General features: G+C 45.3%; 1 protein-coding gene across 1 annotated transcript in view; it reads right to left on the bottom strand.

Moving 5' to 3' along the window:
• Positions 1 to 2,213: 2,213 nt before the first annotated feature.
• Positions 2,214 to 26,918, bottom strand: part of FGFR3 (fibroblast growth factor receptor 3) — a 32,938-nt gene continuing 8,233 nt past the window's right edge. The window contains exons 4-17 of the mRNA XM_010000289.1: positions 23,564 to 23,733; positions 18,879 to 19,002; positions 18,267 to 18,457; positions 13,332 to 13,476; positions 10,317 to 10,504; positions 9,301 to 9,449; positions 9,089 to 9,210; positions 7,774 to 7,884; positions 7,419 to 7,609; positions 6,023 to 6,145; positions 4,577 to 4,647; positions 3,029 to 3,166; positions 2,467 to 2,572; positions 2,214 to 2,378 (exon numbers count right to left, since the gene is read on the bottom strand). Coding sequence (XP_009998591.1) covers positions 2,214 to 2,378; positions 2,467 to 2,572; positions 3,029 to 3,166; positions 4,577 to 4,647; positions 6,023 to 6,145; positions 7,419 to 7,609; positions 7,774 to 7,884; positions 9,089 to 9,210; positions 9,301 to 9,449; positions 10,317 to 10,504; positions 13,332 to 13,476; positions 18,267 to 18,457; positions 18,879 to 19,002; positions 23,564 to 23,733 — 1,994 coding nt within the window. The remainder of the gene's footprint in view (positions 2,379 to 2,466; positions 2,573 to 3,028; positions 3,167 to 4,576; positions 4,648 to 6,022; positions 6,146 to 7,418; positions 7,610 to 7,773; positions 7,885 to 9,088; positions 9,211 to 9,300; positions 9,450 to 10,316; positions 10,505 to 13,331; positions 13,477 to 18,266; positions 18,458 to 18,878; positions 19,003 to 23,563; positions 23,734 to 26,918) is intronic.

Below are 26,918 nucleotides of genomic sequence, written 5' to 3'. Positions count from 1 at the left end.
CCCCCCCAGCCCAAATCCATCCCCCTTGTCAGCTTGATCCGTGCTAAAATTCCCTAGTTCACTCCTGTGCTTTTGAACAGCTATAGGGCATCAAGGAACAAACCAGCACAGCGTTTTCAACACAGAAAATCAGGCATCACTGGCATTTTCCAGTGAGTTAAACGCAAAAGGAATGCGCAGTCGTTGCACCTATCCTGCCAACACAGTGTCACTCTCTTTTTGCTACTCTGCTCACATGGCATTTCTGAAGCCCAAAACACAACGGTACTGGCAAAGGAGGGGAATAAAAAATAATCACCCCACATCATCCGAAGTCAACATTTTGCTTTGCCGCATACTTGTTATTAAATCGACCACAAAGGATACCTTCATTTGAAAATAGAAATATAAGCACCCACACCCCCTTAATGCACAGTGGTTAAACTGATGGAAGAATTCTTGGCCCTGTTTTTCTGAAATATGTAAAAATCATCTCTCTGTTGCTATTTGTTTGGTTTTAACCACTGATGACGTATTAAAAAATAAACTTACTTTTTGCTCACTGCAATCCAGGATAAACTAATATTTCTTTTAATAAATACATATATATATATATATTTATAACATTAAATGTAATTTGTTAAAGGACTGTACACCTATACATTCTTTCAATATTTCCCATAAAAACAAAAGAAAAACTGATTAATATATTTTTTCTCCATTTTTAATAAGTTAAAAAACACCCTTAAACTCGGTGAAATTTAAAGTTTACAGTAACTCTACGCTATTTAAACCGATGAACAGATATGTTAATGTCTATAAATAACTTTACAAATATACATGTTAAGGTACAATTTTTAAAACAAAACTGTGAAGATATAAAACAAACAAACAAACAAACAATCTCTTCTTTCCCCCAGATCAGTATATCCTAGATTGCAATGCTTGGATTTTGAGACTCTCTCTCAGTACTGCTTTATGTTGCATTTAGTACTATACATTCTTTTTTTTTGTTTTTAATATATTTATGTATATATATATACAGGATATATTTATAGATATATACAAGGATTCTCTGGAATAAACCTTTTTGATATAAGTTAAAGGCTCTTGCCTACAGGTACCCGTAACTTCTTTCTCCAAGTCACTGCACGTAGATGGAGCCAAACCGCTGGCGTGGAGGGGCTACTAGAGGAGCTGCTCCCCTCCCCTTCCACTCCTCCTCAGCCAACAAAACTATGCAAAACCGACTTCTTTTTCCCCAAAACCAGCTGTTCCCAAAGGTCACAATGTGGCTTGAGATGGGCAGCCAAGGAGCCAGGTGCCCTGCTCTCTCAGATGGGTGATGTTCTCTTGCCAGGGGACCCCCTCAGCCACCGCCAGCTCTGCCCATCCCTGGGTCTGCTCCCACTTCCACTTGACTGTCTCTTTTTATCTTCTTTTTTTTTTTTCCTCTCTCTCCTTTCTCCACGATGATTTGTATTTTACTTTTTTTATATATTTTTAATCTTCTTCCAAAAAGGATTCCTTCTATGTAGCTGGGCAATACGATCATGATGCTATAAAAACGACGACAACAAAAATATAGATATTTTTATAAATATATGAATCCCTGCAGGCAACGTGGCTTTTCAGCTCCACCAAAAAGGTTCATGTACAGATTGCATAAGCAAAGAATTTCTACATTCTTTACACGTTTGTTTTTTTTGTGGTGTTTTTTTTTTGTTCATGTTTTTTCTTTTTTAAAAAAGAAGACGATTTTTCTCCTCTTCTTTGTATTGCAGGCACCAAACGGCTACTCTGGCACTCGAAACACAAGCACGGAGGCTGGAAGGTCAGCAGCCCCAGCTTCAACATTCTGCTTAGTTAAAAAAAAAAAAATCCTCAAAAAATGAAAAATAAACAAAACTAAACAATCATATATGATAGATCATCTTGGCAAGAGATTAGTTCCTTCAGGCCAAACAGTGCTTCTTGACTTTTTATACAGCAAAGGGGAAAAAAAACAACAACCAACCAAACAAGAAAAAAAACAACCAAACATAAAAAGTTTTTGCCTTTTTTTTTTGTTTGTTTTACCCTGAACAGCTCGACAACAACAACACACATCTCCAGGCAGCACCACAGTTCCACTGGAAGATCCTTCACGGTGGTTTCATCACTGGCGTCCCACCCTGGCACCTCTGTGGGGCACACTGCCTGTCCATCCGTCTGTCCGTCCGTCCGGGGTGTCCTCACGTCCGGATGACACCATTGCAGGGGGGGTGCTTGGGCAGGCAGGGCTCATCGGGCAGCAGGTCATGTGCAAAGACTGAGTCATCTCCTGAGGAGCAGGTGCTGTGGGTGTCCTGGCCAGCTGGTGAGTACTGCTCGAAGGGCACCGAGAGGTCCAGGTACTCCTGTCGGGGTGACAAACCCATCAATGCTCAGTGTCCACCACAAGGGCCATGGAACCTGCCCTCCCCGTGCCCAACCCACCACACTCACATCGGTGGACGTCACAGTGAGGACCCTGTCCAGGTCTTCCACCAGCTGCTTGAAAGTGGGTCGCTGTGAGGGGACAGCGTGCCAGCACTCCCGCATGATCATGTACCTGCGTGAGAGGGGAGAGGGGGCTGTCACTCCTGTGGGGGGTAAGAGGCACCCACCTGCCTGCCTGCCCCTCCCCACCCCCAAATTGCCTGAGGAAACAGCTATGGTCAGTGCAACTCCAGCCATGGTGGCTTTGGTGTGGAGGAGAAGGGTTTTGTGGAGCCATGCTCCTCACGGTTATCTCCTCACGTGTGTCTGCTCTCTAAAAGAAGAAGGAAGAACCATCCTAAAGATGACACACCAGAGCTGTGGCCCCATCTGCCACCCGCAAGATGAGTCAAGGGCTGAGCCGAAATGTGGGTAAATAATGTCACCCACCCCAAGGGGGTGGGTAACCTACCCCCCTGCCAGCTCCATAGCCTCATGGTGCAGGTGTCCACAAGCCTGAACCATGGCCTAAGGTGGCATTTGGCCAGAGGAAAGTGAGACAAGGAGGTCACCCCCAGCACACACTCACAAATCGTGGGTACAGTTTGCAGGTTTGTCCATCCGATGGCCTTCCTTCAAGAGTTTGAAGAGCTCCTCAACAGGAATTCCAGGGTATGGAGACCCTCCCAAAGTGAAGATCTCCCATAGTAGCACTCCAAAAGACCAGCTGGAAACCAAAGAAAGATCTTTAAAATTCAATGAGGTTTTTTTCCAAGCCCCTTCCACATCCCTTCCTCCCCGGCTCAGCTTTATTTCTGTGCAGCCATGCATAGCTAACAAAGTCATCAATAGCATGACTAATTGCCTAGGCCATTTTTACTAGTTACTCGGAGATCTCTGCTGATCCAACTCAATAGCAAAGAAATCCCAGGCACCAAGTCTGAAATTGAAATGAGCATTTAATCAGATAGGTGACAGCCCATCTATTACCCCTAGCTCTTTGTTAGGTCTTCCACCAGCTCCACTGAATGGAACAAATCAAATTATTCATGCACAGCTTCACTGAATTGCAGGCTTGGAACCACAGGCCACTAATTGTGCAAGCTGATACCAAAACTTGCTTGTTACAACACTCATTTCACCGGACAAGCTGGGAGAAAAATACCCCAACAAAAATCAGCAGAGCACTAATGTTACACACTTCAGTCTCGCAGCTGTGCTCTGGTTAAGAGCCCTCTTTTTCAAAAATATCTTTTACCTTTTTCATTTTCTTTTTTCAAAACAGAGATTATCTGTCTCTGTTTTGCTTTCACGCATGCTCACTCTCCCATTCTCTAGCTTTGATTTATCTCTCGTGCCCACTGCAGCATTACCTAAGCGTGGAAACTATGATTTAAGATCAAGAAAAGCCAAAGTATGTGAAAAATAAAGAAACAGAAAGATTAATTGGTTCAATTGTAAGTGGTGAGCCTTGAGAAGCAGGCAGGCTGGCTGTTGAGCTACTGAAAAAATGCCATTATGGACCAGATACCAAAATTAAAAGAAGTGGGTGTGTGTGCTGAGCTACTTCAGCTCTTGCAAAGTTCAGATGTGACACAGATTGACACGACAGGCAGCTCTGCTGTTTGCTCACCATGCAAGGGCACTAAAACAGACATGACAGGATTAAGAAAAAACAAAGGCAAATAAATGAAACAGCAAAATTAATCCCAGAATATATTTGTTGAATATCTTTCAGGCTCATCCCACGTAACCAGTTGAAACCTAACTGGGGCAAAGTGCGCAGGAAGCCAAGGGTAATTTTTTTGTATAGAGGTTTTGGTTTTTTGCACCATTTTTCTTTGACTGCAGGATGAATCTCCTCGTCTATAAACTGGACAAGAAATACCTGCCTGCTTTCCAATAATTTTGCAGCAGCTCACTAGAGATCCTCAGATGAAAGCAACTAGATAACAATAAAATAAAACCATGTGTGCAAAGCTGCAGCTTGGAATAGATTCATTTGCTATTGCATCCCCAGGCACCCCAGCAGTGAGCGAGCCCTGCTCCTGCTTAGCAGCACGTTTGTCTTTTAAGATACTACAGGTGTTGATTTCCCTGCCATTTTATTTTTTTCAAAACGTGTGGGTATGCTTACACATCGCTCTGGTGAGTATAGACCCGGTCAAACAAGGCTTCTGGAGCCATCCATTTCACAGGCAGCCGACCCTGTAATTAGGAAGACAATGGGAACACCCCATCAGCATATTCCCCCAGCCACAATGGCACCATCTGAATCTTCTTTTCTAATCCAGTTTGAAACATTTTCATTAACAGCCACATCTGCCTTCCCGGTCACTGGGCAAAGCAGTAGTGGCCATATATAAACAGATTAGACCATTTGATCCCTGGATCTTCGCTGACAATATTTGCAAAAAATGCTCTCTGTAGAGGACTGTATTTCACTGCCAAAGCAGGTTTAACGTATCAGAGCATCTAAACCTTTGCATAGGAACAACAACTACTGCTCAGAAATGCAGCAGAGCACAGGACAATGCTTTCGGTCTCTGGTTGGAATAAGAAGCAGTTTGACTCCAAACTCAGCTTAGGCTGAACTTGAGGGGAAACTTCCAAGAGTGAACACAAGGGCCAGATCTTCTAAGAATCAAATCCTGATCCTGCTGGAGGCTAAAGGAGGAAGCTTGATCCCAGCTTTCCAGGGGAACATCCTACATTAGGGTCATAAACGTGGGCTGTTACGAAATACAGACTAGATTAATCATAATTCTACTGGGCTTTGCTTGGACCCTGAAGGGACTTGGAAAGGACTGTTTCATTTTTAATTTGGCTTTGTCCTGACCCACTATCTTGCTGGAGGAGACAACCAGAGAAAGGACACAGGCAGGATGCACAAATAGGATTACGCTCTCAGCTGTCCAACACAGCTCAAACAGGAGAAATCTTTTTGATTACAATTAAAATTCCCAATAATTTTTATTAACTTTTGATTAAGAAATCCTGGCAATTAAGAAAGATTTCTAACATGATACTTGGGAGGATCAGCATGGGCATGGTGGGCTTTGTAAGACTGCCTGGACATTTAGGCCCCTTGCAGTCTCAAGGTGCTCAGGTTCTGCAATGTCCTCAACCTCTTCCACTGCCATCTCCACACTACGGTGTAGTTGCAGCTTTTGCTCAGAGCTCAATGTCTGCTGCAGAGGTCTGAAACAAGAGTCCCCTATGCTGTGACCAGAGGTTGGCTCCTTGGGACCTTTTTGAGCAGTAGCAGTGAAGATTAGAAGGGGGTTCATTCCCCTTTGGTAAAAAAAAACTTGGTATCTCTTAGTCTAGAGCCTCCTTGGAAGAAATGGGACATCTCAACCCACTGCTAGCACCAGCAGTATCTTTTAGCAAGAAAATGGATGCTCGGTGGACTCCTGGGACTATCCTATCTACAGCCCCTCACTAGCTGAGGCCACAAGTAGATTTCTTCCTCCTAAGCCCCTCTAGAAAGAGAGATGTGAGACAAGGGCCACTTGCTGCAAGGATGGCCAAATTCCCTGCCAGAAAGAGAACTGCACATGCTTGGCAGCTCTGTACTTACATTGGTGGTTTTCTTGTAATAGTCGATGTTGTGAACATCCCTAGCGAGGCCAAAATCAGCTATTTTCATCACATTGTCTTCAGTGACTAACACGTTCCTGGCTGCCAAGTCGCGATGAATGCACTGTGAAAGGTGAGCAAGTCAATAAATAAGGGCTCGTTAGCTGCTCGCGCCTGGAACCAACAGCATCGTGTGGTTTATGAGCTGTGTTTCATTGACTCCCAAGCTCATAAAGCTGTGGGCACCCCTGGCTTCCTCTGCCACTGCCCCGTCGTGCATGCTTGGTGGGAGCCACCTCTTAGCAACACCTCATCGGCAGCCTCAGCGCTGACACAGCCACGCGCCTTCTCTCTCCACAGGGGATGCATGGAGGAGAAAGCCATCACCCCTCTTCTGTGGGTGCCTACTGGGATGTGAAGCTGCCTTTCTGCCCTGCTTACCAAACTAAGGCATCCTCAATACATCCAAAATACACCCCAGTTGTTAGCTGAGAAAGAAGCTACATTAACCTGCATTGTCCACTGAGGGACTTTAAAGCCATCACAAACCATCCACCCTAAACTGCAGTCACAGAGGTAACATGTCTGACATCCAAAGCTGAGCTTGCTCTTGCCCCAGTCCTCCCTGCCCACAAAAAGAGGTCATGCTGGCTGGCGCACGGCTTCCTGAACCCAAAGCCTGATTCTCCACTTGCTGATGTTAGGGTAAATCAGGACTAATCCCAGGGTATGATGTAAGCAAATGCAGCAGCCGGCTCAGTGCCAGTGAAGTGCTCCCTGGGGAGTGTTCTGGGCATGGCCACACATCAAGCCAAACCCATCACCAGCTCTGCTCCCACCGAGCCTACGTGTGCTGGTGACAGCCACAAACACCTGAGCTACACCCAGGACCTCGGCTTCCTCGTGGGTGCTCTGTGATCTCAGAAGAAAGATGGTGGGGAACAGGGGTGTGCGCAGCTCCTGACTGTTGTCTAAAGCAACAGCTCCCATGGTGGAAGCTCACAACTTGGTGCGACGCTCACCCTGATCACTGCTGTGCCAGGGACTGCACATCTAAAAGCCAATTACTCCTACAAGTGATAGAGGCTGAATTGCTGACGACAGGCACCAAGCTTGGGGTTACTTTTGTACACATTTTGGGGATGCTAACAGGCCTGCAGGTGACAGCAAGGGCTGTGCAGCTGTGTGGCTCACGGGTGCAGCTGACAAAGGGGAAGTTCTGCACATGGATGAAGCCTTCTGCTAAAAACTCAAGACACTTGATACTAAGAATCTGGTCTCTAAAGTGAGAAGCCTGAAACACTCTGCCTGAGTCGTCCTAGGTACGCAGAGCACTGCGTGCCTTAGAACACACAGGTCTGATCAACTCTTCTACCACATGAGGTTTCTCAACTCACTTTCTGAGATGCCAAGTACTCCATGCCCCGGGCCACCTGGTAGGCACAGGAAACCAAGTCTTTAAATGTCAGCTGCTCCTCGGGCAGCTTGCAGGTGTCGAAGGAATAGTCCATGCCAGGTGGGCGACGTGCCCTGAGGTATTCCCGCAAGTTCCCCTTCGAGGCGTATTCCACCAACACGTAGAGTGGTCCTGCAAGCAAGAGCACCATCAGCATCCAACAGAGGAACAGCTGCGGGCTGGGCTGACCACTGAAGTCTCATCTGGGACACTTTGGGCAACCAGTGAGTAATAACACAGAAGTCACACCTGAGTCTCCCGTGGCCCTGTGAGCACCATTCTACTCTGCTACGTACCGTCCTGTGTACAGGCACCAAGGAGGTTAATAATGTTTTTGTGCTTCCCAATCATTTTCATCATTTCCATCTCAGAGACCAGGTCGGAAAGGTCCTTGTCTGTGGCATCATCTGGAGAAAGCAAGAGAGGAAAGCAAAAAAAATGTCAGGAAGAAAGTAAGTGTTCTGTGAACTTGTTAATACAGCTGCTGCGTAGCCACTCAGGGCTTTGACAGGGAAACAGTACTCAAAATACCACAGGGTTTGTTTTAATGTAACAAAAAATACTACCTCAAAAAAAAGGAGAATATTTGTTCAAGAAGACAAAAAACCAAAATAGATAAGAGAGAAATGTTTATATGGAAATCAATAAAACCTTTCCTATTCTGTTTCATTCTGATAAGTAGTGTAAAAAAAAAAAAAAAAGGTCAGTTTTGGTACCTGGCACCATTTTTCATTTCAGATTGTTTCCCTCCCTCATTTTCAGGGGCAAGGACTCATGGATGGGGGAAAGGCAGAGTTGGGTGAGGGACCAGAGAGGAATGTATTTTGAGTGGAAATCTGTAATTTTCCTACAAAAGGAGAAAAATGGGGGGAAACCTCCCCAAATAAATACTTGGGTTTGGAAACATGAAAACAATCCTGCTTCCAAAACCAACTTCAGAATAGACTGAAAGGAATATAAATTAAAATAATCCTTTTATGATATTACATTTTTTCATAAAGCTGTCACCCCATGTAACCTCAAACCCATGCTGCTCACTCTTGGAGCATCTGCCCTGCTTGCTCCAGCTGAACTCCTTAGGGGGATTTTGTCTGTGCGTTGTCTGTGGTTCCTGTGCGTGGGGGAAGGATGGGAAACAGACTCATCTGAAGGTGCCCATTTTTGGCCTCTTAACCTCTCAGGAGTTTGGGATCAAGTTTCTTCAATGAAGAAACCCCTCATGAACAAGTTTGTCAACCAGATTTCCGCAAAATTGAGCTGAGTTTGCTGCCTAAGCTTTTGCTAGAACAGGCAGTGCTGGTTCTGGGAGGAGTATGGAATGGGCTGATCAAGGAGCTGGCTGGAAGCGAAGGGGTTTCCCTTTCTTCTCAGGGATGCTATTACCCCTTGGCAGAGAACTGGGTTAATTCCCATTCCCTCTTCCTGAGGGGATTTGCACTTTTACATGCTCTCCAAGGAGACAGCCCTCACCCCCAGGCTATGTGGGTGAGGGGGAAGAAAGGCTGCTCTTTCTTTCTTCTATTGTATCTGCTTGTATAAAAGACTTAAGAGAGGCAAGGAGACGAAATCCCAGCCCAATATGCTGTTCTGCCCTCCATGGACTCCCTGTACCTTTTAACATCTTGACAGCAACTGTGATGGCCTTGTTTGGCTTGTCCTTATCAATTCCAATTGCTTCTGCCATCACCACTTGGCCAAAACACCCTTCACCGAGCGGCTTCCCCAAGGTCAGGCTGGAGGAAGGAACAAGCAGACATGTTAGTGGGTACTGGGGTGGTGACACTGCTGGGAACAAGGGGACCCTGACCTGTGGGTTGACTGACCGAGAACGTGCCAATTCCCACTTAGGATCAGGAGGCAGTTCCAGCTCAGAAACGTTGGCCAGCATCGGCCCGTCGCTGGAGGAGAGACGTGTGATCCGGACCAGGGGCGTGTTGGAATTCATGGAAGAGTTGGACTCCAACGACACCTGCTTGGGTAGAGCAAATGAAGTGTTATTGCCAACTGTATCCCCAGAGCAGGTGATGATCACTGAAGGGGTTTGAGCTGTCTTTGTCCACTGACAACTTTCCTACAATTTCCAAATGGGAAATCTCACCCCCTACACCTTCCTTGCAGAAATGCACTGATTTAGGCACCTGTGGGCAGGTTTGGAGCTTGTGGAAGGAAGGCCAGGCCAGCCAGTGCCCCCCAGCAGGCAAGAGCTATCATCTGTTCAGCTGCTGTGTATGCATCTCCCCAGCACATAGACTTCTCTTGTCCTGACTTTCTAAATGCCCACCACGAGCTTGCAGCCAAGACTGTGAATTCCATATCCTTTTCTACGTGGTTTCACACAGTGCCTTTCGTTCCTGCCCCTCTGCAATTACAGGTGGCAGAGCATCCCTAACAGCACAGAGAAAGAGGACGCCCTCCCACCTCCATGAGAACTGGTTCAAGTCACCAGTGACCTCTGTGAAAGCAGGATTGAGCACAATTAAACGTGCTCTTGCACCCCAAATTCCCACTTCACTAGGGAGCCTGGGCTAAACTGTTCCCTGCAAGATATGCTTTCTGTGGCATCCACAGGTGCACTGACAGCCCTGGACAAGGGTCACATAAACGTGGCTGCTTGGGAGCTGCTCATGAACCAGAGTCAGCTGCCACCAGCTATTGCTCCACTGGAACAGAAACAAATTAATAAAAGGGTGTTAAACTCCTAGACTGCAACCAACTTATGTCCCTCTTGGACTATGTTTTTCTAGCAGAGCTTTTCACCTAGAGAAAATTTCAAGGGGGTAAAAACTAGAGAGGGATGACCATAGGGGGGAATAGGAATCTTGTATCTACTTTCTGTTACCTGTCTCTTGAGTGGAAATTTGGAGACTTTCTGTACAGTGGGGGTGTTCATGGCTTTTTTGTTTGGCATTTTCATCCTGTAGATAATCACAGTGACCAGCACAAGGATGAAGAGAACAAAGCCAGAGCCGTAACTGAGAATGCCAGCGTACACTGAGCCTGAATCATCCATTTCCATGAGCTCCTCTGCTGCGGGGGTGACAAGAGACAGCAGTCAGGATGGGGCAGGCAGCTGCCTGCACACAACTACACACATCCAGCATAAGGAATTTGGGGAGGACTTGCTCATCTATGCCAATTTTCTGTGTGACTTCAGTGAAGATAGGAACCCTCCCAGGCCAGTGGTTTTCCACCTGTGGCTGTAGCTGTATCAGTTCAGTTTGCCTTTTTTGGAGGTAATTTTATTGTCCTCTAATGCAGCCCTGGGGTTTCTAAGAGCCTTCAGCCCACAGGTAGAGAATCACTGCTCTAGGCTGGAGGCATCTTCATGTATCTCTGCTGTTCCTCTGCCCCAGATCTTGCTTTCTCCACACATCCATATCATCTAGCCGGATGCCTTGGATGTGCAAAGGCTGCAGGACTGGGGTGTGCTGCACTCTGCTGATTCAGCTTCTCCAGCAAAGATTTCCACTGGACCAGTGCCTGCCCTGAGGGACTAAGGAGCCTGAATAGCATCCAGGCGTAAGACATTGCACAGGGAAAAAGCCTCACAAGAGCAATCTACATAATTATTTCATGAAAACTTAGTTCTGCTGGGAAGGGGCTGGAAGGTCTGGCCCAGTGAGGTGGCTGAGCCAGGAGGGTGATGGCATGAGCCCATCAGCAGCCAACTACCTGCTAGCAAGGCTTTTTTGGGACCAGCAAAGCTCAGCTATGTTTCTCCCCTCATTCCTTTCAGGACAGGCACACAAACCAGAGGAAGGAGCCATGATAGGACTGGTTTTCAGTCCCCCAAAGGCATGCTGGTGTCGGAGGAACAGTCAGCAGTAGGAAACTTTATAATGAATTCATGCTGGTGAGGTCAGCTCGCTAGTGGCTTGTGCTCATCACAGCTGCCCCAAAGCAGCGTCTTCAGCAAGTGGCTGGAGCTTTGCCCTTGGCAGCAGCAGCAGGCTCTGAATAAAGGTCTTCGGTGGCTGTGTCCAGGAGGACAGGGAGAAAGGGCTGCCAGTGACCTGGGAGCTGCACCAGCCGGTGTGCCAGCTGCGCAGGACCTGGTCCTGTCAAACAGCCATCTCCTGCAGGGGAGGGTCACCACATCTCCCGGGATCAGGCACTACAGTCAGTGCCTTGGTTCCCACCGTCTCGCTCTCTGCTCCATGTCTTTCCTTCCTTGGCGTGGACAGGGATTTAACCAGCAGAGGTTGCCCGGATGGGCTGTGTCCTGCCCCCTCTTTGTGGCCAGGGCTTCAGGGCCTGCTGCTGCACGGGCCCTGCACCGCGTCTGACTTCAATATAAAGTTCCACTTCAGGTTTTTCTGTGGGTTTTCTCCTGCTTAATTCTTTGCTTAAATAAGAGAGGTGAGATCATACATTGTAAAAGCACCGTAACAGTTGGATGAGACAGTATCAGGAGGTTCTCAAAACAACAGGGACACTAGTCTTCTAACCAAACAAAAGGTTTTCTCATCCAGCTGATGGCAGAAGCAGAAACAGGATCAGATCAGCTATTTTAGAGCTGGCAAATAAACAGAGAAAAGACCAGAAGATCCCACTGGCAGCAGGGTTGGGCGTGGAGGAAATCCTCTTGAGGCCCAGTAAAGTGATTACATCCAAATCACCTGCACAGGTAAAGCCAAGATTAGAAATGCCAAAGTTTCCAGTGCCTAAACATATCCTGAGATGGATGCATTTCCAGATGGATCCAAGTGCCATCTATTGCTGGGTGAGCCCAAGTGGGGTGTACAGGACTTTGGGTGCCCTTTCAGTAAAGGTCTATGAAACATACTCCAGGTCTGTTCTTGCACCATCTCCAAGTCCCAGTAGCTATGAGATTCAACAAGAATATAGCTTGTGCTTTCCTGGACCATGCTCATGCCTCCCCCATAGCTGGAGGCAGATTTTGCAGGTGAAGGGACGGCACAGCATCATCATCCCTCTCTCGGAGAGCAGACCTCTCTGTTGCATATTCTGTGCTGGCTTCATTGTCAATGAGAGCTTTGCACATGAAAGGACCACAAAATTGAGGTCACTCTGGCCTCAGGTTTCAAGCCCACTGCAGCTTTCATCAACTGCAGCTGGAGCAGGCAGCATGGAATGCCCCTGGGAGCCCGAACTCCTGGGCTCTCTCCACAGATGACTCTCCTCGACCTTCTGTTTGAGATCGCTATCTTGGCCTGTTCATCCGTGAAGCGGAAATAACGCTACAGGCAGGGACGGGTGTGCTCACACCAACCACTTATGCATCTAATTTTAGGTTAAGGGATGAGGTTAGACAGAGAGGTTCCTTCATAAGACAATCCACAGTCCCCTGTCCAATTTACGTGCCCTGGATCATCTGATGGGGAGGTTTACTTCTCCCACTGGTCGTGTAAGAAGACAAAGCTCCTAATTTTGTCTCTTAACAGTCTCCTAAAAAACAGGCAATGAACACCTGCTTGTTATCTAGATTTTAAAAAATATATATATCTTGGTTGTTTTGTATAATTTCTGCAAAAATAATTTAAATCTTGAGATGTAAAGCAAAAACTGCCAGCTGTGAATATGCAACAACTCAGGTCTTCTGCTGTGTGGATTTACCACCAGCACAGCAAATCCCAGAGGGCCCTCCCTGGATAATGCTCTTCCAAGCAAGGAAGGGGTGGTCTGCAGGAACTTGGCATTTCTAAAGCAAAACGTCAAGGTACCCTGGAGAGGGAAATCAAATCAAGTCTCGCTGGTACAAGGAGGTCCAAAGTTAATTGTGAAGAACTGCACCAGGGAAGGATGTGAAAACCAAAATCTGATGAAAAGGGGCTCCCCCCAACAAGCAGCTCACCTTGCTGCCCTATCTGCTCACAAGCACAGAAGGAAATACCTGGTAGCACCGTCAGCCAAGCAGAGTGATGTGAGAACCCAATAGAATTCCCTGCGAGACAAGTATATTCCCCAGCATCCTCAAAAGTAACATTTCGCAAGTACAGAATCTCTAGCTCCTTATCCGTTGTGTTAACACCTGCCGTCTACAGGGGAAAAAAACACACACATATAGAAGAAGGAAAACAGAGAATAAGCCACATTCCCAGCAAGTGTGAAGACACCACAGGCAAACTTCAAAAGCAGATTAAGGTTGGTCCAGTTTTTGTTTTTGTTTTGGGTTTTTTTGTTTGTTTTTTTCCAATGGCCCATCTTCCACATTTATTTATTAATTCCCCTCTGCAATCTGTAGTCAAAAGCAAAAAAAAAGTTCCCTTCACCAGGTTCTTACTCTGTCCCACTAAAGAAGCATGCAAGCAAAAGCATCCAAATGAAAAATTGCCCCCACAATATGACTGACTCAGGGTTAGTAGGGTGAGTAGGGGGGAGGGGAAGGGGAAAGAAAGATGGTAAAAGAGAAAAGACAGAAAGAAAGGAGAAAGGAGGAGAGATGTAGTGGGGAAAGACTCAAGTGCTGATCAAAGGAACATACAAACATTTTGATTCACTAGTTCATGGTAAAATTTAGAATTTTAGACTTTTTTTTAGAATTTTTCAGACATCTCAAAGCCATATATTCATTACACAGCCCTGGATGCTATAATATCACTTTGGTTGGTTACAGGAAGGTACCTGTAGGTACCAGCCTGAAGGAACTTTCCTGCAGTGCCACTGCCACAATATAGCAGGCAAACATCCCTGGCTGGAGTCAAACCCCAGAGCCCAGGAGATTGCTGCTGCTCTCTATGCAGTGTGTTTGCTTCCATGGGCCATTGTTGATATTTATTCCACCATTACTTCTCCAATGGACAAAAATCTTTGTACTGACTGTATCAGTTTTACAGGTGAAATCTTGAATCGGCTTCTTTTTCCAGAGCTTTGAACGTCACAGGCCATTAACATGCAATTCTGTTATCAGCACTCAATTGTAAGGAAGGGAAAGGAATAAAAGTGTGAAGAGTTGATAGCAAAATTTGACAGTCATTTTATTGTGGGAATTTTTCCATGGCAATTGCTGTATAGGCGTTACATTCTTGTAAAAAAAAAAAAAAAAAAAATTAGCAAGAAAATAAGATAAAGCCATTCAGCATCAGTTGACAGGGTATAATACAAAATGAATAGTAATTTTAATCACTAGCTTCTTAAAAATGTTATAGCTCATTCTTGCAGTTGCCAGGGCCTTGGGACAGAGTCTGTGGTTTACCTGGTTTTGGTTTGCGAATGTGGAGCCAAAATGGTTTTTCGGCTATGCCTACGAAATTGTTGGCTCTACACAGATATTCTCCTTCATCTTGTTCTGTCACATTGAACAGATTTAGGTTAGCATCGGCTTCAGCGTTTTTACTGATCCAAGACTGCAGGAATAGACAGAAACCTGAACTTCAGTAAACCAAACAACACCTCATCGAACCTACATTAGCTAGGATTGACTGTTCATGGCTATTTTCTTTTCAGCTGTGACAACATTCCCGGCTCACCCTGTGGTGAGAGAGCTAACCCAGGATCTGGGTGAAGAAGAAAAGTTGCATTTGGCCCCCAAACCATGTGCAAGTGTCCCTTCACTAGCAGCACACTAGCAGCACACATGCAATGTCTTTTTTAAACAGACCAATTTCCCACTTCTCCATGTGACAGCAGTCGAAAGCCCTATGATTTCTTAACAACTCTGCAGACGGGAGCACCAGAGAACGGGCTTAAGCAGAGATCTGTGTTTGCAACCCAGCTCAGCAAATACTGTTTCAATTATCAGATTCCAAAATAGAATTTGGAAACAAAATATAAGCAGTGGCGGTCTGAAACTCGCTGCTGACTTTGCCTTTCAGAAATTAGCTGTAATTTTTTCCACTGCTTATAGGAGCCTCTTCTTTACTAAATAAAGTGGTGCATATAAATCAAACAAACTTCAGACTCTCAGGCAAGGGTTTTATTTCTCTTCTTCCATGCTGCAACAACAGCACATCAGTTTTTTCTCTAAACAGTTGTTTTTATTTTGGTTGAAAATGCACAACTCTTTTGGGTGGTCTCAGAAGTAGCCTAGGGAAAGTCTAGAAAAAATAGAACCTTCAGCTCTGGAAATGAAAACAATTGGTCCTCTCATTTTTTGATCTTACAGCCCAGTCATGGTGCCTTCAATTTCAAGGCCTGATCCTGCCAATATGACTTGCAGCCCACTAAAATCCACAGGGATGCCAGATCTGATAGGTTATTAGGAACTGAATCTAAAGGAGGCATTGAAGAGGAGCCCCCATGTCCATGTCTAATGACAAACACCACCAGTTTTGACCTGATCTCATCTCTTAGGCTTATGCGAGTTTATCTGTCCTGACTAGTGGAGAAATGTGCCTGCCTGCTGTTGCTGCATTGTTTGTAATTAAACCAGGCATGTTCCAATGCAGAACATACAATTTAGCCTTTGACAAAGCTTGGGCACAGTGTTGCCAGCACCCCCTCTGTAGCTGGAATGCATTTAATGCTCTTCTGCAAAGAAAAAGGGGTTTCCTTTGATCACAAACTAGCCCAGGCTTTCAGGAACTGATGCAGGTGATGGCTTGGTTTTGTCAGGCTGTTTGAAAAATGGCTTGAAAGTACAGCATTCAACTTATCCATCTGGACTGGGATGTGTTTTGACCCCCCTATTTAGATGTGAGGGGGGATTTAATGTGCTGGGCACCTCTCCTTCCCCCTCTGGCTCTGATGGTGACCGCACTTCTCTTCATATACAAACTGCCCCACAGCAGCTCCTACACTCCACAGTATCTCCTGAAAGCAGGAGGGAAGTGCAGACTGATAAAAAAGCCCTATCTCCCTGTAGGCACCACAGCCGTGGGCTGGAGAGAGCCTTTTCTAAAGCAGTTGTGGGCAGGAAAGGGCTGCTAACAGCACCCTGCTCCACCAAGCAGCACACCAGGATGCTGGGTCAAAGCAACAATGCTGCATGGCACAAAGGGAATTGAGTCCATAAGGCCAATGGACTGGCCTCAGGATGACAGTGAGATCATTTTATCGGGACTTAATTTTTAAAAAACAAGCACACAACATATTAAAAAAAAATAATTAAAAAAAATCCCTGCAAAGCTGGGTCTGACACAGCTCTGTGGAGGCCCAGTACTGGCGCACAAAAGATGCATCCCAAAATGGAAATGCTCTGTGCCCCAGCACTGATGCCGGCATTAACACAATTCAAAGCATTCCTGATTAACCAGAAGTAGTAAATAGACGTGTGCTGGTCCTATTCAGCAAAAAAATAAAACCAAACAAAACTGGTGCTTTCAAACGCCTGCCTGTGCTCCCCTTCGAGGAATGCGGAGCCTTTGCCGTCCACAGAAGAGAAGGTATTTGGCAATTCTAATTACCTAGCCACCCCGGTGCCGCTCCAACTTAATTTTAAAACACTATTTATAAGGTCTATTTATATGTTCTTTGCCACAGCAAAATGGGAGCTTGTACTTGTGACACAAGGCACTGTTCGCAGCAGGTCTGCAAACTTCCAAAAGGTAGCACTTTATCCCACAGGGACCACACACACAGCTCGGAGACTATACTAGATGGCATGTGACACAGCCAGCTATTCAGAGCTCGGTACTGGGCTGTGAAACCAGGAGGAAATTCAAATATGCATAATTCAAACACATTTGGAGAGACGGAGAGAAAATAAAAAGTTTTATCAACTCGTGAGAAGTGCATTTTGCCAATCCTGAAGAACTGTCTCCAGCCACTTCTTCCAACCAATCTGTTATTTCAATCTGTAATTATTTCCAGGGTCTCTGGCTTTTATTATCATGTATCTGGCTGAGTTACAGTTTTGTAGATGCTGTCTGATAAGTGTTTTTTTTTTAAAAAAAAACTTCACACAAAGAGAAGATGGGTGTGTGCAGTAGGATGTGCTCAGGGAATGTCCACAGAAATGATGACAACCTCAGCTTGAAACTGCAGGGACAAAATCTGCTTTCAGCTGTAACTGCAGAGCCAGAAAAACTCTATTTGGCCCTGTGTATTTTAATAAACACCAACACAGGATGCCTTTAATTATTAAAAGTAAAAAAATTATATATTTTAAAAGTCCAATGTGCTTTTCACTCACTATTTTGTACTTTTTATACTTGCACAGGTTGAGTGGAAACCATACCCACTGGCTTTGTTCTGGCTGTAATCTGGATGTTCTCTTTCAAAAATCATTTTAGCTAAGCAAAGTCTTATTAAGTGAGTTTTTGCTCAATTAAAAAAAAATATGTTTTCATAAGCATGGATAACAGCAATGCTAACAAATGTTTGTGGCTGGAACAAGACTATCTTGGCTCTTAGGTGTTGGTAAGCTCAGCATTTTTCAGTACGTGCATGCTGCAGGGTGTTCACTTGGAAGTTGAAACAATGTGTTTTAGTTGGGACTCTTATTTTAATAAGCCCCAAAACCACCTCTATTAAAGCTGCTAAAAAAAATGTTATTTATGTAATTTTGGGTCAAACTCAATCTGACAGCTCCTCTTTTATTATGCTGCATTTTTCACAGTTGCATCATGCCTTAAAAATACTTTGCTTATCTGTGCCACTACAGTAGCTGTGTTATCACTGGCAAACAGCAGAGTCTGGAACACCAACTTGAGGACATTTTTGCTGTACCCCCTCCAAAAAGCAGAGTAATTCCACTGTGCAGGCTTAAAGGAAAGAACCATCCTAACAGCTGTCCTTGGCTTATTGTCATGACTTTTTTTCTTATAGACACATAAAAATTACAGAAAAAGAGACCTTGAGCTACCAAAAATCTAATTTAAATAATAACACTGAGACCAAGGCAGAGGAAAGACTGCCCTGATGGGGAGAAGAAGGAGCATGTACCAACCTTCAGCACTGTGACATAGGGCGTTCCATCGGGTCCATATTTGCTGCCGTTGACTTCCACATGTTTCAGCCACTGGATGTGAGGCTGGGCATCACTGTAGACCTTGCAGTGAAACTCCACATTGCTCCCTACCACCACGGTCTGGTTGGCAGGGAGCCCTGCTTGTAGGATTGGTCGGTGGGGTGACCTTTCTGAAAAAAAAAAAAAAAGAGAGGGAAATCCTAATTTAACTGCCTTTCTTCCAGAAAGGATTCTCCTCTACACCCTCATCTTGCTTTTCAGTCGAAAGGGTTCAGATTGAGATTGCCCCTCCTGGGTGTGGTGGCCACCGCTCTACCCAGTGCTTCTCAAGTCAAACAGGACCACTTGGGAATGGAAGAGGCACCTCAGTCCTGATACTCCTTCTGGCTCCTCCATGGACCATTTAAGTAATTTATTAATCACAGATCTGAGGCTGAATTGTTGGCTGAAAGGAAGCTTGTTGTTGGGTTTTAGAAGACGCACGATTCAGCCCTTTGGGAGAGAAACCAAGATCCTGCTTTCCATAGCCCATTGCGTGCCTGTTCCCCATCACCACGGATCAGGTGTTGAGGGAAAGCAATAAAACCTCACCTAATACATCAAGCTGGTACGTGTGCCTGATATTGCCATATTTGTTCTCCACAACACAGGTGTAATTCCCTCGGTCCGACGGCACAACACTCTCCATCACCAAGCTCCACTGCTGGTGTCGCAGCTAGAAGAGAAAATCAAATCAAGCTCGTGGTCAAGTACCTTCACCAGCAGACCATTCAAATCAGTGAACAATCAGTGACACACGTGGCCAGGATGAATGGACCCCAGAGTGGGACTGAACATCACAAGGACCCATATTTCAAGGGTCATTAAAGGCTTAATGTGAAAAGGAATTAGGGCCAATGCATGAACAGCGCAACACAATGTAACATGCTGAGATTGCAACGAGGACTTGTAGATGCTTCCACAACAATAACAATAATGAAACCAGCTGACAGATGAATGTGGCACCTCTCATTAGAATAATGGCTTCTGAAAGCATCAGCTAAGATAACTCAGATGTCCTCTGCCAGACTACTCTGGTCTAGAGACTGTAAGCTCAAAGTACTGCACTGCATCTGCACATATTTACCAATTGCTACACGTAACTCATAAGGAGACTAGAAACAATAAAGATACTTTGTCCCTCATCTATAATGTATTTTAAAGATGCGTGCTATGAAGGGAACAGTGCATGGCATCTGCCTGAAGACAAATGAGTGTTTACAACTGAGTTAGTCCTCTTAATACTCTGTAAAGAACAGAAGAAAACATGCCCAGGCACAAGTCCAGTCCCAAAGGTGCCTGGTCAGCCCTGTTCTTTAGGCGCGAAGTTTTATCCTAGTTGTTTTTTTTTTAGATGTGGCTCATACCCAGAACTGTTGGTTGTCCAGCAGCAAAAGGAAAGCACAACCAAAGTCTCCACTCTGACCTGCTGCCCTATGTTTCCAGCTAGAAGTTTTGTTTCTAATGAGTACAAAGGAAATAACGGATATGAAAAGCAAATCTTGAATTAATACAGAGAGCAACCAACACTAATAAAGATGATTTCAGGATGCAAAGCTCTCCAAATCTCTGGATACTAATTTGATGCTTTCTGCTGCCCTGAGCAGAACATTTAACTTTATTAAACGTTTTTAAGGTGACTCCAAGGACACAGAAACAGGAGATTACAATAATGCTGTGCTACAGAATGTCAAGGGCTGATGGAAAAAACAAGGGTGTAATTGTTCCTGCAGGTTTCTTTCTGCAGCAGGTGAACTCCAATATCAAGTTATGTAACCTCTTTTGCTACACATAAATTGCATCCACATGCTCACCTTTCAAGGGCCAAGTTGCAATTAAAGGCAGGATTTTGCAAAGAGAAGGTAAAGTCATAGCACTAGACAGCTTAGTTGCAAGAAAAGCAAGCAAAAGCCATTTTAACAAAGCCCCTTGCTGAGTAGCTCTCTGCATTCTCGGGAGCAGCCCTGCTGAGCACCCCACTTTTCAGAGACTGCTGAGTACAGCATTTCCTGTCATTTCTGGTTATAGGAAATAGGAGGTATGTGTCATAGGTAATAGGTATGTACCTTGGCTGTTGCAGATGCCTGGTCAGGTGTGACTGCACCCTCTGCCCACTGAGGACACACAGAGCTCAGTGCAGACCCAACATGACACCTTTTGTAAAGCAACACCTCACTTGGTGCATCTCTGACAGAACCGCAAATTCAGGGTAAGGGGAGCTCTGAGAAGAGAGAGCCTGGATCCTGAGCTCACAGCTGAACATACCAGACTGTCAAGGAAGTTTCAATGCTAATTTGTGGCTGTTCAGTGGCTCAGTGCCATACTGGCTTGTCTCATAGCTCTGTCTAAGAGTTCTTTTAATCCACTTTTCAGCATTGCAAAGCATTTGCCTCTAGAACCCCTAGGAGCTATGCCAAAGAAATGGGGCTCCAGATACACAGATGCCTCCCTAGTCTGACCTGTATTAGAAATTAGGTGTTTGATTTAGGATGTACTTTCAAAGATACTTTCATGGTAATTTCAAATAACTCTTTGTCATGTTTGTGGTGGGGACTTTGGACTCTGAAGAGAGAGGAGAACCTGGGGGGCACTGACTCATGGGACAGACCTTGTTTGGAAATTCTTCTAGAAGCAACAAGGTAATTTTTTTTAGGTTGAGACTGGTGTCTAGATTGAAATGATAATAAAAAGGGCAGTTTCCAAGTTAGGATAGTTGCTGTACTTGATAAAACACTAGAAACGTGAAGTGACTTAGTGCAGGCATTAATCAAGTCGGTAAGATACTGGAAATCCCTCTGGTTTATTTGCTGTTGTCATTCTTGGCTCCTTGTGAAACAAACATTTGCAGACACACTTGGAACCTCAGTCCGTGTTTGCCAGACTGGTATGCAAGTCAGTGCAATGGTCTGGGGAAGGGATAATCCTCTATCTCCCCTCCCCCTCAGACTTCCCTTCTAGGGTCATTTAACACACACAGGCTTACAATATTAGGGATTCCAACAAGGATTTAACCATTAATGCTCTTTGGGAAATTTCATATGATAAGTCATATGAATTTCTTTACCAGTTAAGGATGAACTAACAAAACTAGGTTAGCCTGGACTTCATGTTTTCAACCCTCGCCCTTCTCTCTTGCAGACTTTACACCTGGCAATCTCATTGGGATCCAAATACCATTTGCAAGATTCAGAAGTGGAAGAGTGGTCAGCTGTCATCTGCTGACCACAGACCTTTCACAATCGATGTTTAAACTCTTCCACACACTGAAAACAAATGAGAACATTCCCAGCTCAAGGATTTCTGGGTTAAGACCAGATCTTGAGATGAAGCAAGCCAACCAAACTCTGCCAGATCTGGATCTTGTCCATGCTTTTCAAGCTGCCTAATCCTGTTATGACGTTAAGTCGTAACAGGGAATTTAAATCTTAAATACATGAGATACCAAGCAGGTTTTCAATCTCTTTTTCTGGTTCAAATCTCTGCTGATATCTATCAGTATATTTATACTGGATGAGGTTTACATTAGACTACTTAACATCTAACCACAATTCAAGAGCTAAGGCAAGCAAATAAGGGAAGGAAAATCACAGGGAGAGAAAGATGTCTTTATACCAAGAAAGGGACAAAGAACTACACCTAGACAGATAGAGACCTTAAACCAATCTTGCTGTAATTGGCCTGACACTGCCTTCAAGAGCTCTTTAAGCATCAGCTTGTTGCTGGAAGGTGCCTCTAGAGAAACAAAGCACAGCGATGCCAACGACTCACTACACTACCGTGCTGCAGAAGATGAAACTTGTCAATTTAAACTCAAGGATAGATTAAAACCACTGGGAAGTGGGATGTGGAATTGCTTTCAGCTTGATTTTGTTTTTTCTGCAAGCATAATTTAGTGCAGCTGATGTCACATAGTTTTGTAAAAAGCCATTTGAATGGCGCACGCAAGCCTGAAAACACTTCATGATGATCCTTACAGCCTGCAATTAGTAAAAGATGCGTGTGCTTTGCAAGTGTTATCTGCTGTTGTAAGGCTGTTTACTCACAGGATTTGCTTTCCCACTTCTTTTTCCTCCTTAACTTTTCAGAAGCTCCAAACCTGAGCATGTCTTCAGCCTCGTCCAGGCTGGAGGAGGAACAGGGCTGATGAGGGAGCTTCAAAGGCTTCACTGAAGCAATCACAAAAGGCTCTTTCAGGAACGGGTCTGAGCTAACAGGAAAGCTAACAGTCCAAAACTGCAGGGAGGGAAGACTTTTTTTGAATACTCTTCTGGTTTCTGGAACCCAGCACGCTTTGCATGCCTAGCTCCCTTTCAAAGCACTACAGATGTGGTAGCACACAGCTATTCAGGGTACTGATGAAGCTGCCTTCCTCAGTGGTAGAAGAGGGATACACCAGGCCTGGCAGAGAGCTGGCTGAAACTAATCAACTGCTACCAGTTTTATTCTCCCCAAATAAAACCAGAAAGGAGTCTGACTGTGACCTCAAGGGGACAAAGTAACAACAACAACAGCAGAATCAGAGAATAGCTGATTTTCCTGTTAAAATCCTGCCATAATTCATCACATACAGTAGCACAGAAGCTTCTGGGTAATTAAATAGAGTGCTGTGGGTTTTTGTGTCCCTTAGCTCCATCAGTGTACAAAAGCCAGAGCATTTTCCAGAACACCTTATGGTAGAAAGGAAGGAGGGAGAAGAGAGCAGCCAAATAACAGATGCTATTACTCTGGCTATAAGGGAATCTAACACTTGACCAAGGGTCAGTGATTTATACCACAAGAATGTTAATGACCACCAGCACAACGGCCCAGCTCTTTGGTGAGGTCCTTCCTACACCTTCAAAGGATGCAGAGTCTGTTTTCCTTGAAAGCTGGGCGTAGCTACGGCTCCTTCTAACATTACTCAACGCACTGGGCTGATCTCCAGAAATTAGGACAGAAGTTTCTGCTCCTGCTTTCTCATCACCGTCCACAACGCAACTGTAAGACCAGCCTCATTTTTACTTAGAACCTGAATGACCAATATAGATGAATTCAGAGGGAATTAGCCCTCAATCCCAAGGGACAGCAGCCTTTCTTAACACTTTGGTGTTGAGCAATTGCTAAGGCTACCAGACACCCATTCCCACACAGTCAGGACCATGCCCTTACACATACCAATATTAATCACTGTGAACCACAATTTTCTACAATCAGTAGAAAACTCCTGATAAAAACAGAGAACCAAAGCAAGGCCTTACCTTGATGCCCCCAATCCTGTGCTCTCCCTTGAACTCCTTGCCATTTTTCAGCCAGTAGATGGAAGGAGTTGGGTTTCCACCTGCCGGACATCGGAAGCGAACTGTGTTGGCGGCAGGAACTGCCAGCAGCTTCTTCTCCATCTTATCTGGCCGGGTCCAGAAGGGGACACCTGAGAAAGCAAAGACTGAGTTGAACAGGCCCATTTCTACCACGGAGGATATCAGCTGGTGAGCAGATGCATTTGAGAAGGCTTTGGCATGTGTGGAGTGACAGTTAAATTGCTACCTGCTGCAGTTAAGATAAATGACATAGAAATGCTTTCCAGCTAAATGACTCTCATAGATGTAGACAGGGTGTTTGCATTTCAGGTTTGTGATGAAAAGTTCATGACCAGGTTCTTGTCTCAGTACTGCCAGTATAAATCTAGAGTAGCTCCTTTTAAATCAACAGGGAGAGTTATCCCAGATCAGGATGAGAATCTGGCCTCAGCATGTAAAAAGATACAGATGTACCTTCAGGACAATAGTAGCCAAGAAGCATGAAGAGCAGAAAGATGTTGGAACTCTAAAAAAATGTTGATGGGCCAGCAAGGGAGCAGAGAAAATGTGCTAGCTGAGTGCTCTGGAAAATTTTGCTTCTCAGTGAGCACAAATGTAGTGTAGCCTCCTTAAGAGAAGGAAAAGAAAAATAAGCCAGTGCCAAACTGGTTTATCGTGTTTATGTTCTTTAAGTACAAGTGATATTAGTTTTAAAGATTCATGTTACCTTTGAACAGGGATAAATTTTAAAACACCAGTGTTAGCATGAGATACTTTTTGCAGTCTGCCTCAAGAACAGCAATGTTTCTTGGCTGTGTTACAAACATTACATATTAGCTCCAAATTAAGGCAGCAGCAGCAAACTCATTATACTGGGAAGAAAGAAAGAGAAAGCTTTTTTTAAAAAAGCCTCCCAAGCTTTCGTTTCTGCTTAAGGAAACACTGCAGAGCTGAACACGGGGTGCTCCCCTGCCACACTGGGGGTCCCATCCAGGCCCCCAGCTCTGTGCTCTGTACCGAGGACAAAGGCAGGATGGGCACAGACAGCATTTTGGGCTGCAAAACAGGTAAGGGGAGGCCAAGGAGTGTAACTGGTGCCTCCACCAGATGGGAAGGAAGCATGCACTGATACAAAGAACCCACTGGTTGCAGAGACCTGGGTGCTTCTGACCAAGACAAACTGAAGGTGCTGGTCCTTCAAACTACCTGGGAGAACATGATGGCCACCCATGTTTTCCCTCTTGTTGCATCCCTCTGAGATGAACCCGAGCTGCTCCCTTTCTCCAGCATAGGCCTGATGACTTTAGGTTCACAAGACCCATTCAGCTGCAATTCCAGGTAAGACAGTGATGACCCCACTTTGGTCTAAAGCCCCCAGTGTCTCCCATTCATGTTCCCTGCTGCATTACAGTTCCAACGACTCTGCAGGCAAGGTCACATAGCTCAGTCAAGGCAATCCATGTACCCACTGATTTTTCACATCTGCTAACACACTCCACATGGTCCCCTCTCCCCATGGCTCCTTGCAAAGCCCACCTGGCCATGAGGAAGTGGATGTCAGGAAGCTCTCTGCTGGAGACAGCCCCCTGGGCGTATTGCTCTCATGTCTCATCCACTTCCACACCTCTGTAGCCAATGACTGGACACAGGTACCTCGGTCATGCTGTCCCAGCCTTGAAATCCAGTATTGAGGTCTTGCATGTGCCCTCAGCCTGCCTTGTACAACACACCATGATGCCTATCAGAGTCAGCTCCAGCTATCAGAGAGATCTGATGCTCACCCTTGCCACGTATGCCTTATTTTTTAAACAACAAAACTGCTTAAGGCCCTTTTCTTGCCAGGATGGCACCGGAGCAAGAGTACAGCTGGCACAAACAACAGCAAAAGGAGGAATCCCTGCAATTCCCATGCTCCTGCAAAATCCCTGGCTACAGCAAACTTCGCTATGAACACATGGCACATCCAGCACAGGCCTTAAATGCTACGCAATAATGTAGGCTAAAGAGGGACACCACATGACCACCTACCTTCCAATATCTGACCTTAGCAAAATGGTAAAGAACTGCATCAGAAAGGCATGAATATTAAAAAAATAATTTCAGAAGAGTGGGTGCAACACCTACAGGAAGATCAGGTCTTGATGGCAAAGGAAGATGATAGGAAGATGATCCTAGTGCATGTGCTGGGAAGAGCAGAGACCAAGAAAGGCTGGGCAAAAGCCCAGGCAGCAGCAGGGAGTTGGAGGAGGATAGTTGGGGTGGTGTTGGGAAGCCTGAAGAAGAGAGAGCTGCAGAAACCATGTTAGGACACATCTGGTTTATGAAGCCCGGGCTATTTTCTGGCCAAACACTTCCTTTTGGCAAGGCAATTCCTGGGGACTTCACAGAAGGTTAATGGGGTTACAGGGCAGAGCTCAGGGAAAGTCCAAGAATTGACAAAAAAAGTCCCCCTTCATCAGAGCTAAGAAGGGCACCCAAATAACCCACTGGTTCTTGTTTGATCAATGTATCTGCCTACAACAAATCCCATTTCATGGTGTTGGTGACACGCACCAGGGCATGCGGTGCAACTAGTTAACACGTCTGCTGCCCCACCAGGAGCAGGCTCCTTCTCATGTTGTGCTTTTGAGGGGCTTTTCCCTCCTTCCACATCAGCTGTGTGAGCTGCAGGACGTTTCACCACATCTTCTCACTGAAAACATGAGCTCAAATCTCACAGGAGACCCATCAACCCCCTGGCTGCAAAATTTGCCACTGAAGCCAAGGGGGATTTTGCCATGGGACATCAGAGAGGAGCAAGATTGGGCCCAGGGAAGTTTCCAGCAGGGAATATTCTCCATATGGAGCTAAGGCAGGATCCTCCCTCCTGCAATTAGACACAGCTTCTTCCCCGAGTACCTCTCCTCCATTTGGGTATTCTTCTATGCAATTTGGGGTTGCCAGGGCTGGGCACCCCTGGATTAATGTGCCAAGATGCAAACAACCAGAGCATTGCTCTCAAGTGGAACTGGAAGGCAGTGTCTATGCATTGAAAGCTGTGCCTTTGTTCTCACTTTTGGTTTGCTGTGCTCCCAGCATCCTTTCATTACAGCTTTTTAAGAGGCTGAAAATGTTACTTAACTCTTCAAGCAAAGCTTGCAAAGCTCCAGAGAGTTTCAGGAGTGAGGAAGGAAGAAGGATGAAAGACAGGAAAAATTTCTAGACCCGCTCTCTCTAAACTAATTATGAGCAACAATTCTGCATGTGCAGGTGTGTGTATGGGGGGGGGGGGGGGGGAAAAAAAAAAAGGGCCCCCAAAAATTATATCAAGCCCTTT

This window comes from Chaetura pelagica, unplaced genomic scaffold (assembly GCF_000747805.2).
Source record: "Chaetura pelagica isolate M959 unplaced genomic scaffold, ChaPel_1.0 scaffold116, whole genome shotgun sequence".
NCBI lineage: Eukaryota > Metazoa > Chordata > Aves > Apodiformes > Apodidae > Chaetura > Chaetura pelagica.
The sequence above is the reverse complement of the archived record's forward strand: the minus strand, read 5'-3'. Positions and strand labels throughout refer to the sequence as shown.